This window comes from Anser brachyrhynchus (genome assembly GCF_964034855.1).
Source record: "Anser brachyrhynchus genome assembly, chromosome: 4".
Taxonomy (NCBI): Eukaryota; Metazoa; Chordata; class Aves; order Anseriformes; family Anatidae; genus Anser; species Anser brachyrhynchus.
The window spans coordinates 77,281,611-77,295,167 of NC_137698.1; the positions used below are offsets into that span (position 1 = coordinate 77,281,611).

The 13,557-nt window shown below is 40.4% G+C and overlaps 1 protein-coding gene across 1 annotated transcript in view; it reads right to left on the bottom strand.

The window, feature by feature from the left end:
* Positions 1-13,557, bottom strand: part of ALMS1 (ALMS1 centrosome and basal body associated protein) — a 72,406-nt gene that overhangs the window by 18,129 nt on the left and 40,720 nt on the right. Inside the window, exons 9-12 of the mRNA XM_080592084.1 lie at positions 8,865-9,972; positions 7,007-7,132; positions 5,065-5,235; positions 195-1,390 (exon numbers count right to left, since the gene is read on the bottom strand). Coding sequence (XP_080448210.1) covers positions 195-1,390; positions 5,065-5,235; positions 7,007-7,132; positions 8,865-9,972 — 2,601 coding nt within the window. The remainder of the gene's footprint in view (positions 1-194; positions 1,391-5,064; positions 5,236-7,006; positions 7,133-8,864; positions 9,973-13,557) is intronic.

Genomic DNA, 13,557 nt, shown 5'->3' on the forward strand with positions numbered 1-13,557 from the left:
ATTCTGAGCTCCTCCTTACTCCTGGAGAGGCAAAAGAGACTGTGTCTTGCTTTTGAGCTATCAAAGATAGAAGCCTACCACTGTGTGTTTTAAGTGATTCTCCAAGTAACAACAGAGACTTTATTGCTGTACAGTAGTTTAAGAGTGCCTGTAAAAATCAGCTAAAATTATTTTTGGTCTAACTGATCACATACCTGGGTCTCTTTCCGTTTCCTGTGTTTCTCAGCAGTAACCTTGGGATATTCTACGCCCACTGCTTTGCTGCTTCCCTTGTCCCACTTTTCAGAGCGACTCTTCTGCTGGTTGATGGTGCAATAAAGCTGGGAAAGTCTTGGTGACACCCGCACTCTTTCATGCCCAAAAGCCCTGATGAGCCTGGCGGTGTCGATGGTGGAGATGGAACTGCTCACCTCTGTCTGAGTAACAGTTTCCAGCTCTGTTTGGGTTACCCCATCTGATTCAGAGATGGTAGAACTTATTGTGGTGCAATGATCTTTACTAAGCCTGCTCTCTGAGGAAGTGTCACTAGGAGTTTCCAAGTACTGCTGGTGCTCCAAAATTTTATTCATGTGGCAGATCATTTTCTCTTCTGACCTACTTTTCCTGAGCTCAACAAAGCTATTTTCATCATGGTTGATAAATGGCCTTTCTTCAACACATGCTGCATGAGGCTCCGAGGTACTTTCAGACGTGCTCTTTTCTGGCAGCCTTACTTTCTTCTGCTCTCTTATCTTGTATTTTCTTTCAAAAGCATTCTTTCCTGATTTTGCTGGTATTAGCGTATGCTTAATGGGATTCTGAAGGACCCTGGCCAATCGATCGAGGCGCTCAACGAGGGAGAGCTCACCGTTACCCCTAAAATCATGGTGCTGGTATCTCTTCTGGCGCTCCAGAAACTTAACCCAGAGGTCATCCAAGCTACCGGTGGAGTGGGTTCTCTGTCTCAGCGGCAGGTCTTTCTCCACATTCTCACGAAGACAAGTTGTTTGGCTACAGGTTAAAGGATAACTTCTAGCTGCCTTTTGTTCTGCGTCTCTTCTGCCGCGCTGAAGCAGCTCCTTTCCAGACATTTCACTCTCCGGAGACATACCAACGTTTAGATCCTCGTTCTTGCTGTAATCTGCTTCTGCAGCGAGCGGGAAGAACTCATTTTCACCATCGCTCTTATGACGGGCAGAGAAAACACGTTTATGGCGATGTGCGTTCTTCCGGTTCTGGAAGACAGCACTTGAGGCAGGTCTAGCACGTCCAACACCAGAACCGTCCTCCGAGAGCTCGCTGTTCGACTGGAAGGAGCTCTCACGCATGGACATGGGATGATGAAGGTAGAACTGGGCAGACTTGAAGACCGAGTGAGTGGTTTTCACAGACTTTAAACGATCCGCGTGTTCTGCAACAGAAGAAAATCCTTTTGTTGTTGTTGTTCATTTACAAGGAAGCAAATAAAAACCAGCAAATCTGAAACAGGGTGATTTTCATCTCAACTCTCCCATTCCCAAAACGCAGCTCACTTAGGAATGAAGTTTTAGCATTATTAAAAGTACGTAAGTAGTATTTTCTATCATTTGCAACCCGGAACCCAAGAGAATACTGGATTCAACTGAATCTGAAGGAGGAATCTAGATATGCTGCATGTAATTACAGAGATCAAAATTTGGACAAATTTATATCATTGGAAAACTTACATTTATGGAAACTCATGACAGGAAGCCACAGCTCATTTTGCCTTTCAGACAAACGCCCAGGGAGTACAAATGTCCCCCTAGGGCTATGCCTGAATATTACCTCTTAACTCAGAAAAGCACTATATACAAGACAACCAATACCCCCTCCTGTATAGCTCCTGGAAACATTTCTGATAGTATACCAAGACCTAGCTCTGCTTTTTATTCAAGCTCAAATAACACATTTTAGCTCAAAGCAGCAGTGAAATCCCCCAAGAATATGCTACAACTTGAAATTACAGAGCACTATATGCAGGAATACAACTATTAACTCATTTGTAATAGACACACATTAAGTATGCATGCAGCACATACTAGCAGAAAAATACTCCAAAGACAACTTTAAAGCCATTTTAATAAACTGGAAAAACCATAAAAAATAAAAAGTAAAAATGTTTCGTATTATGTTCTTTGTACAACGGACTGAGTTATACAATCATATAGTCAAGGATCCATAAAGGAAGAAAGCAGGAACTACAGATCCTAGTGCCAGAAGGATTTCTCAAGTCCTCAAATACTCAAATTAGTTTTCCCTGGCTTTTCAACATTCTCCCCCAAAATGTTTTGTTGTTTTAAGCTATCTTCTCATTTCTCTCCTTCTGCAATTGTAACAAAGAACTGATTTTTTTTTGTTTCTTTTTTTTTTTTTTTAAAGAAAAATTTGCTGCTGTTTCAGCAAAAGGGGTATTAAGTCCCACAGCCAAGCCGCTCCCCACCCAAAGGAGGAAAAGCCTACCTGCCTCATCATGAATCACAGGCTAGGGTTTTATAAAACCTCAGTTCCACATGGGAAATAGTGATGCAAGACAAGCACAGAAAGAGTTACGATAAAATTATGTCATTTTATCCTGTTAACACAGGCTTCATAAATTTTACTTTTATTCAGTCACTTGTTTCCTTGCATATCTTCCCTTCCCTGTCTCATCACAGAAACATTTCAGTGTCATGTTAAGATCAGGAACAGCACACCCAGTCTTACTAGCTCTGAAATGAGAGGAATTTGTGTTTGCATACAAGGTCAATGTTTATGTACCTATGTAGGAACATTCCTCCACATCCTCCTGACTAATGAGATCAGGCTTGGGAATACTATGCAGAATTTTTGTTACTTCTGTATTTTACAAAAAAAAGGTTACCGACAAAACGGAAGGAATGCAAACAGACAAAAAATAAAGCTGTTTATATAGAGAAACTTTTTTAAAAAAAATAAATAACTTGCAGAATTTTAAGCTCTAGACAAGCTCTGTGGGTAGAGGTAATCTTTTATTAGGCCTGCTAAAAATACAGTTGAAAGAGTCAGAAGATTTTAAACATGCAAGTTCTCTTTCAGAAAGCTTGCTTATTAAGCTTTCAACTGTACTGTTTTAACAAAAGATTATTTCTACTTAGTTCTTTTCCTGCCTGTGTCTTTAGGCCATCATTCCTACAGAAAAATACCTTTAGTTAATTTTATATTAACAGCTGTGCTCCCGTTTCATTTTTACCCAGGCTATTCAGACAGACAGCATAAATGGTTCTCTGCTCCAGTGCAGCATTTTGTTTCTTATTGCAGGTTCTTGTTTGGAAAGCTACTTCTATACATGCAGTCTTTCTTCAATTCTAACACTGTGACCCAAGATTCATCTTCTATTTTGAGTTACCCCCAGCAAAAAAAAAAAAAAAGCTTTTTTTTTTTATAAAAAAAGTTATTCCTCTTTTCTGTATCCTTGCATTTTAAAAGTGTTCAGAGAATTATTTCTTCCGTTCAAATAAATAGGTTAAGAGAATGTTGTCTTCGTTGCACTAATTCAACTATTGATCCTATGCAGGTTTATCAAAAAAGCAAATACAAAATAATGACATTAAGCGTCTTACAGAAATATTTTAAATTATCTTCTGGAAATATCAATAACGTAATCTCCATTCTGAAGAAAAAAGCTTCACTTCAAAAGAAAATCCCTTCTAAATGGAAGAACTGAAGTCATCAGCAGGAATCGCTATCGATACATCAGCGCAGCTCTACGGGGTGACCTTATCCCAGGCATACTGAGCTCTCTGCTTAAAACAACAAAAATAATCATACTGAAGTATGATTGTTCTATTTAATGGAATGCATTCCAAAAACATATTCCATTAAGCACCTTCATATGGTGAGTTTACATGGTATTAGGAAAAATAAATGGGCTCCCTAGAATACTGTACGGGACTCTGCCTATAAGAGCAGGAACCCTGTCATTCGGCATCCATTATGCGGTTCACATGGTTCTGGTCCCACCCAATATTAGTATCCATAGTTACATTACCTTCTTGCAATTTGCTCATTCTGTTTGACTTAGCACATGTACTCTGTGATAAACACCTGCCCTGATGAATTCAGAGCTGTATCTAGGAGAGATGGCAACCACACCACCATTTTCTGTTTAGAGTTACTTCTGCCCAGGAACAAGATGCAATTCCCGAACTGAACAAAAATCCTCATCCTTCCTCATACGTGAGGAAGTTTATCAGACACTCAAAATGGCAGCATGAGGTTTTGTACAAAAGGAGTGTCCATCAGGACTAATTTTAGCTACTATCATGAGATACAGTGCAAAACCGTTAGTTAGCTCAGTGTCGTTTCGTTTTGTTGGCATTCCAACAATGCAAGATTGCCTTAAAGTCGGCTGCTGTAGTATAAACCCTGACCTTCATCCCTCAGGAACTCCTCCATTAACCTTCTTGGATGGTGAGGAAGAAGGACATCAGTCAAATCAAATAGAAACTCAGTTAAATACCAGCATTACAGAGATACTTCACATGACATCACAAGATATCAGTGTATCTGTGGGAAGCAACAAAGCTCCTGCCCAATATACTGAGCCATCCCATGTGCTTTTACTTCTGTTATTTTCTACATTTGCATCCTTCCCATACTTAAGAGAAAGCTTTGCACTTCACAAACTTAACAGAGTGCCTTAAAAAAGAAAAATAATCTTAAAAAAGGCCCTAATAAGAACTGTAGCTACTGGAATCCTAGCAAATAGAAATGTCCATGTTTCGCAGTATTAGGTTAAAGGCTGGACCAGAGGAGCTTAGATGTCTTTTCCAACCTAAATGATTCTACGATTCTAAGTATTTGGGCAGTCAGGGAGAAGCAGAGAGATGGAGAACAGAAAGAAGAGTCAGATTTAGCATCTTCAGGCAGAGTATAAGCAGTAGCATAAGACCAAACACCATGGATCCTAAAACCTAGTTCTTTTGATGTGATTTCATTCACATGTGTTAAAATACATGTATGTGTGTATATATATATATATATATGTATATATACACACACACTTTTTTTTTTTTAAAAAAAAAAGAACACCACCATGATAACTACCTGGCGCAGCCTCTAGGGGTATCATTTGTTCCTCAGCCCAGGCTAGCTTGGGCTTCGCCCTCTTACTGTACATTCCTTCTTTATGCTTGATAGCTGTACTGTCTGGAGGATTATCATCTCTGAAACCAAGCACATTTTCTGGAAACCTTGAGGGATGAGCATCATTTGATCCTGCAGAAAGAAAGGGCAGTAATTATGAGGAAAAGGTGGAAACACGAAGAATAGATACAGAAATTTCACAACAAAGATGTCTGAAAGAAAGCCTATTATCCAAGTATCAGTACCAGTACATTCAGAAACCAGCAATCATGATCCCTAGAGAGCAGATCTAATGACTAATAGGCAGCAGGCACTGCAGGATTGTTTTCCACAAACTTTGGTGACAACGTTCTTCCGTGAGACGCAGATAAACTTACCTTTTCTACTAATGAGCAGAAAAGAACACAAGAAAATTAGCATTAGACAAGTCTGCTAGGAAGCCAGACACAGGACTTCGGACTCCCTCCGATTCAAATTAAATTCCACACGTTTTCACTGACTGATGTAAATGCCTATTTTCTGAGCTCAGAATAGCCATGGAGAACAGCTAGAAGACAAGACTAGGTCTGTATAACCTCTAAACAGGAATTCAAGACAACAGCAGCATAGTTCTTGGTATTGTATCTCTGTGTCCTAATGTTAGAAACCTAAAACGGCCCCTAACTGATTTATTGTCCTTGTCAACACCACCTGGCTACATTCAGCAGACTTACCCAGTTTCCTTCAGCTACAACTCGGGAGCTAAGAATCCCAGCAGCCCGTTTAAAAACTACCGTTTGGTTGGGTTGTTGTTGTTGTTAGTTTGTTGGGGGGGGATTGTTTGTTTGTTTATTTGTTTTTAACTCCGCTCTGCATTTTCTAGAACCTTGCACTGTCTCGTATGCATGCTGAATTTTTGTATCTAGCATATTTTTAGAAAACAAGACTTGCCTCGCATTTGTTTCTCTCATTCTGACCATACTACAAGAGGCAGACTGGAAGGAGGTAATGAGCAGGGACACAAATAATTGCAAGCACAGCTTGGGGCTACAGTGACTAACCTGTGCACTTACTGTCGCCGCTGTACCAACCTACTCCCCTGGGGCACATCTGATAGGAACTGGACATCTTTATAATATTAATTTTGTCTACAAATAACTTTGGATGTCAAAAAGCTCTGGCTGAAAACAACACGAAAGTAAGACCTACAAAGCTTAAGTGATGTGTTCTTTACACATAGAAGAGAACTTAAAAAAAACAAACAAAACAAGATGATGATTAATCCTAGATCATCCTTTTCTCTGCTAAAAAAGAAATGTTTTTACTGAGAGATAGGCGGATGGGGTGGTAAGAGGTTAGTTTGTATTTTAAACCACAGTTACAAATTGCAATATTTATAGGAATTTTCTATACTGGAATCCTCGAAAATGGAGGAAAGACATTCAATACTGAAAAAGCTACTATCAGAAATGCTTGCGGTATTTCCTGGTATTTCAGAATGCACACATAGCAAATAAAAAAAAAAGAGAGAGAGAGAGAAAATACAGAAAGAAAGGAACTATAAGGAAGGAGAACTGGCAGAGATGTGAAAGAGCCCAAACTAAATAGTAACTCCCAGAGAAAAGTAAAGAATTATCAAGTTCCAAGACATTCAGCCTTGTTTCTTTGCCCTGCTAACAGAATGAGAACATCCTTTTCATCAGAGACTTTGAAACCATAACCTTAAGTCAGGACTCACATATCTTTGTGTTATAAAGTGGCATGAATGTGAACAAAGACATTTTTCTATTAAAATCAGCACACTTCCTCTAAACTAGAAGAGTTCTGAGCTAAACTGAGATAATTCTGCATGCAAAATAGATATATTTTGACGCATAAACTACAACCATGATCTCACATTGGAACATCTAAGCCAAATAAGTACCTGAGTGAGAGCTCTTAATGCTAGTTTCTGATCCAACTGGAGAAATTTTGGATCCTGCTCTGAGATAAGGAACATAATACATCCCAGTACTTCCAGAAGGTTTATACGGCAGCAGTAACGGCTGATCTGCAGGGATGGAAAGCACAGCAATTAACAGAAGTCAGGATTTAATCCTTTAATGCAGCTGAAGATAAAAGTAACAGATCAGGATGCAAGGAGACAGAAGGTGGTCATTGCAGTAAATCTCGAGAAACAGCATATTCTTTAGGAAAATAAATTGCAATTATTAAGTATCTAATGAATACCTACCCATGGGTTAGAAGACTGACTGTCAATTAAATAGAAAAGATAGCTTACTTGCCAATGGTTTTCCTCAAAGATCAATATTAAATTATTAAATTTGTGACTAGGGTGACAAACGCTGGCTTAAAAAATAAAAATACAACTCATATATCCACAGAGCCTCCATTGACCCACGGTTAATGAAATCATTTACAATGAGCATCGATATCTGTCTCTTGAGTCAATAAACACAGTGTGCTGTTAGAACACACACAAATGTCTGGACCAAAACGTTAGCTGACTTCTAATAGAGAAGAGAACAGCTGATCAAATAGCTGGCATATTTTGCACTCTGATGTAATGAAGTAATCTGTTCTCAACTACACCATTTTAAACACCTTGACAATAGAGATACAAAGTCCAGAGCACAGGAAAATAGTACAAAACCTACAGTTTTTGTAGTACAAAACATCAGTGTGGGAAACCACACTGCAACATCCATATTCCTCCGTCAAGCTTTAAAAAGCCCCAGATACCCTCTTTTATTCTATGTATTTCATTCTAAAATAGTGATGGGCACATTTTTCTTAGTTTTCATCCAACCACTAATCTTTTTTAAGCTGTAAGCAGTGAACCAAATCAAGTTACCTAGAAACAAAACCCGATTTTTTTCTTGAACCAAGCCTGTCTCCAACAAATGTGGTTCCAGATACACTTGAACTGAACCACAACTGTCTTGATACAGCTCCCTACCAACAAGACTGTAAATCCCAAGTGTAAGGGTTCGTTTCATATGAACTGTAAATATCAATATTAGAATTATCTCGAGAATGTTACTTCCACAAAAAAGCTGCGGTTTTGTTTTTACTACCCATAAATACCTCAAACTTGAACAGATGGAAGACTACACATAAGACACTGATTTGCTCACCACCCTGCCTCGGGAAAGAGGAAATTTTGTTAAGAGCTGAAGTTGTATTTTGGGGAAATTCACGTATTTTCTGGAGAGACGACTGATGGGTAGTATTTTCACTGTCTTGTGAATTAACATAAATTTCTGCTGAAAAGGTTGTTTTTTCAGGACTTTCTGTCGTTATCTGGGTGGTGGCATCAGAGGTACTTTTCCCAGTTTCTGCAGGAACTATGGAGTTGCAGATATTCTTCAGATCACACCCCCCTGAACCCACGGCCTGCAGGCTCTCACTGCCTTGCGGAGGCAGCTCTTGGGCTGCTGTGCTTGGAACAGAGGAAAGCACCAGGCAGTGATCTGCTGAAGACACTGGCAGGGGGAAAGATGAACCCCTCTGATCTTCTGGAATAAGGGCAGCAGTTGGTAATTTAGAAACAGCTTCTAATAAAGTTTCTGGAGTTTTTAAAGGCACTGGTAGGGTATTAACTTCAGGTTTATCCCCCAGTCTCATCTCATTTGCAGTATTCAAGTCCCTGTGCAGCTCTGAGTTATTACATTTTGGGGAAAGAGTTATGTGGACACAAGACAGCACTTTCTTAATTGGCGATGAAGGAGACACAGACATGGTGGTGAAAACCTCATCTGGAGATGAATGGCGAGACGCACCGATTTGCTCTCCGGAAGCCTCTTTCTGAATGAGAGGCACTGCATCAGAAGGATGTTGCTCTTCTTCCAACAGCTTAACTTGGCCCTTCAGCAAATCAGTTTGTATGGCTGGATGGGAATCCTCTAAGCTCTCACACAACTGGATGTGGCCAGGCGGGCTGCTCTCCTCCTGCTGATCAGAGTTTACAGAACAGGGTTCAGAAAGCCCATTCGTACCTTGACTGAATCTTGCAGCAGAGTCTAGCCCCAGGATTCTGGCACTGTGCCTGCCCGATTCAGTCACATCTTGAGACAGAATGTCAGGATTTTTTGCACTAAGGGTCTGTCTCTCATCAGCACGGATGCTTACAGAATCCTGATCTGACAAACAGTCTGTTTCTTGATAAGCTCCAGCTCTGTCACTGCCAGCAGAGACACGATGAAACCTGGCTCTGTCAGCAGTAAATGCCATCTCATCAGACCGTGAGCCAGCGAGAACTGGACTTGAAGGAGGACACGCCTTAGATCTTTCCCAATGTTGCTTGCCATGTCTCTGTTCCTCAGCGCTAGCAGAACCAACCTCCAAAGGCATTAACCCATCGAGACCATCTCCACTAAGACTGCCACTGAGTGCCATGGAAGTCAGAGGCGACGGAAAACGTTTTCGGGATGAAAAGGTGATAGAGGTAATTTGCTTCGACATCTCTTCGGAACACTTCGGAAAAGACAGCTTTTTCTGAGCTGGTAAATGGACTTCTGTTTGCACATCAGAAGCAGCTGCAGACCTCACCACACATCTGTCCCGTTCCTTCTGCAATGGTGAGTGAAGTCCAATGATGCCAGCAGAATGACTACTTGCAACTGGCTGATGTTGGCTGCAGACAGGCGTTTGAACAGCACACGGAGATTTAAAGGGTGTATCCTTCAGAAGGCAATGATCAGGAGGATTAGCTCTGTATAAAGGCACGACTTGTTGTAAGCTCGACTCTAAAAGCTCCTTAGTCCTGGAGGCTTGTGTTTGGCTGTCAGCATGAAATCTTTTGTCACTCAAAGCTTTGAAGTAGTCCATGTCCTGTTCCTGATTACAGCCATAGCCAGAAGCAGCTTCCAAACCGCAACTCCGTGCACCCTGAAAAACACAGAAGAATTGATATAGGTTATGTGGACGGCTTTCTGTCCTCACCAACATCAGGATTTCAGAATTCAGAGAAAGAGCAGTGCTATCAGTAATCAAGAGTCTGTAATTACAAATGAGCACACGCTTTCTCTGGAACTCATCTTTTTATGCAACTAATTAAAAATTTGTTTTATTTTAAGTGCTAGCAAATTAGCTAACAGTTTTATTCTTGTTTATCAGTGAGTGGAGTGATGTTGAGAAGTATTTGCAACTTAATTATCCTAACTAATAGAGCTAGAACCTTTTAGTTTTGTAAGCTATAAAGTTGTATTACAGATGTCGGCTCTGACGCTTGTTATGACATCAAAACTTTCTACCTTTTTATGAACTTTTTTCGTACACAGTTGAACACTTACCATAAACCTACTTCAAAATGTACTAGGAAAAACGACTACCCTTGGAATGCATATTTGTTCATTAAGTTCAAAGTGATTTAGACACACACATACACCACTATAGCTTTGTAATTTCAGTGTTATTTTAATCGTTAAAAAGATAACCAGTTAGATACACAATCACAGAAACACTTAGGTCAGAAGAGACCACCGGAGGTCTCCAGTCTGATCTGCTCAAAGCAGGGTAAATTCAACATCCCGACAGCTTGCTGAGGGACTTGTCTCATCAAATTTCATAGACCTCCAAGGACGGAGATTTTACACACAAGCTTAACTACCTGTGATCTTTTAAGTTTCTGATGAAAGGTGTCCCTTAATAGCTCCATGGAGAAACAAAACACAATGCAGAACCCCCCACGTTACCTTCCAATTACAAGTGCTCAAGCCTTAACCAAGTGCATGATGTTAAATGCTGGCAACCTCCACGAAATCAGTTATAGCAGGCAACTAAAAATATTTTCGTTTGGAGCAGAGTCCAAACAAACTCCATGCAAGCAAAGCACTGTGTTGTGACATTTTAAGGTTACAGGGATGCTCTGGAATCTGACATTTTGCTACGGCATAACTATCACAATATAAAGTAGAACTTTTATATTAAATGTTTTCCCTTGCACTTGAGTCGTTTGATTCTAGCGTTCACGAAGCAGAACTAAAGTCAAAGAAACTCAATCACAAGGCAAGAAGAAACGTTCTTTAAAAAGAGAGATGTTCTTTAAAAAGCATGAGAAAATATTTAATTAGAAAAGCTTTAATTTTCCATAATTGATATTTTTGTTTTCCTTTAAAAAAAGCATGCCAACTTCCCAGACAAGACCTACAATAAATCTTTTTATGGTCACCACCCACTGCTGACAGTAATTAAAATATGACTGAAAACAATCAGACCTTTCATTTACTCTTTAAGGCAAATTATAGCTTGTAAAAACTTCCCAATTTTCAGGCGCAGATCATTTTCATTCTCCCATCAAAACAGACACATTTGCCACAAATACTTTTTTTCCCCCCCTCTTTTTGAAAGCTGCTGAAACTGCTGGATACTGCAAGCAGCATAAGGAAATCCTAGCAGTAGGTAAGACACTAATCCAGCCAAAACCAAGGATGTCCACTGTCAGTTGTCCTTGTTCATAAATTTTGGGCTAAATTACGTTTACGTCTTTGTCTGACCATGAAAATTGTCCCACATCCATATCACACCCCTCTATCACAGCCACTACGTTTAGGACCCTACTATTTGGTTACCCACATTCAGGCATCTCTGTCATGTATTTTACACAGCAGTATAAAATTCTGAGTCTTAAGTTATTTGCTTACGGCCATTTAAGAAACTGAAACTAATAACTTTAACTTTCTTCTTGGTTTTCTTGCCCAATTTTACTAACCGTTTGCAGCCTATTCTCCTGCCTTCATTGCTCCATATTCTCCTGTACCTCAAGGTCCACTGCCACCAGCCAAACAGCTCCACCATCAACAATCAACAGCAAACTGCTGCAGTAAGTAAATAAAATTAAAGCAACACAGGCTATAGCCCAACAGCAGAATCAGTCAAAAAACCCGCACCCTACCCTTTACATACTCTCCTCCTCAGATGGTGTTGCCTTTCAGCACCTGTTAATGAGGCAGAAAACCTACACAGCAGTTAATGGGACAATTCCCAGGGCGTGCTCCTCAGTTACAGCCCCTGCTTTCTACGGAGCCTGTGCTGCCTTCTGGCATCTCAAAATGAAATCTGAGTTCTCTACACCTTTTGCAGACAAGCCATTAAATATACCATACAGAGAGAGAATGCATAAAGGGTTCAACAAGTGGCTCTCGGTACTTGCCAAACAACACAAATAAACGTGTCTAAATATATCAGTGAAGTTTGAAAACGCTTTAAATCTCATTACAAAGCACAGACACTAGCAAGGAACATTCATCATCTGCAGGGGCTTACAGAGATAAACCAGATGGACAAATAAAATGTGATCCTCTCTCTGCGGCAGAGACCTGTGTTTTTAAGGCTTTTCTCATTACAGCAGAAGCTCCCAAATGCTGGCAGCTCATCTTTGCAGCAACTTACCTGACTGGTGTAAGAAGGCAGTTTGGAAGAAAAGAAATGCAAATACCTCATGATCACACTACAAGCAAGTGAATAAAACACCACACTCCCAGATGCACGTGGAAAACCTGTTCATCTAAGAGCACAAAGATAAATGCTTGCAAGTATAACTGAGAAAAACTTATGTTACCATTCACAGTATTATTTTTTTTTCCTGTCAGTGTTGATCAAAACCTGCAACAGACTTTGCCCTGAAGCAAACTAAGGCAACTGCTCCCCTGATCTGCTAACTGCTCAGCTGCAGGGAGGGCACCTTCAGTAAGGGCAGTAACAAAACAAAGGAAACGCTGGTTTTTACAAGTAGCTGTTGCAATTCCAGAGTGACTTTTTATCCACAGAGATTCTTCTCACTTAATTAGGTTTGAACTAAACCTGGTATCATACTCTTATTCCCTCTCCTGACGCAAAATACCAACCCACGTTTCACACGCCATGCTAGACAGCAGCTCCCTCTTCCATTATTCCAGCCCATCTCTTTCTGACAGATCGGTTTAGCGTCAGGGGCAATCGTGGTTAGCTGGGAACAGCAAGACAAGACAAACAGTTTCATCAGCATCCAAAATTGACATCAAAATCCCTGGAGTGCAGTAGCGCATCTGAAAGGCTAGGATTACTCTTCTTAGGATTACTCTTCCAAGGCTAGGATTACTCTTCCAAAGCAGTACTTTTCTGTGGCCTTACCTATTCCAAGGAAGTGCATTAGTTTATTTGAGTCCCTGCATTTCCTGTGGCTGGGAGGGACAATAAGAGGGTGTAGAAGTGTGTAAGGACACGGGGCACTTCTGTGCCAGGGCAGGGCTGCTCCTGAGCCCATCTCTTCTCTGAGCCATGTACCAGTTCAACCGCCTGAATGCAGCAACTCCTACTGAAAGCAAGCACAGCAGTTGCTATAAACTCATCTTCCCAAGCCTTTCACATGTTTTATTGTGCTTGTTATGTGTCATCTTTCCAAAAAAGATCTGTACGGCATATGATCCACAAGAGAATGCAGTGCAAATTTATAGCTACAACTCAGTGAACTTCCTGAAAAAGCAAGTAAGAACA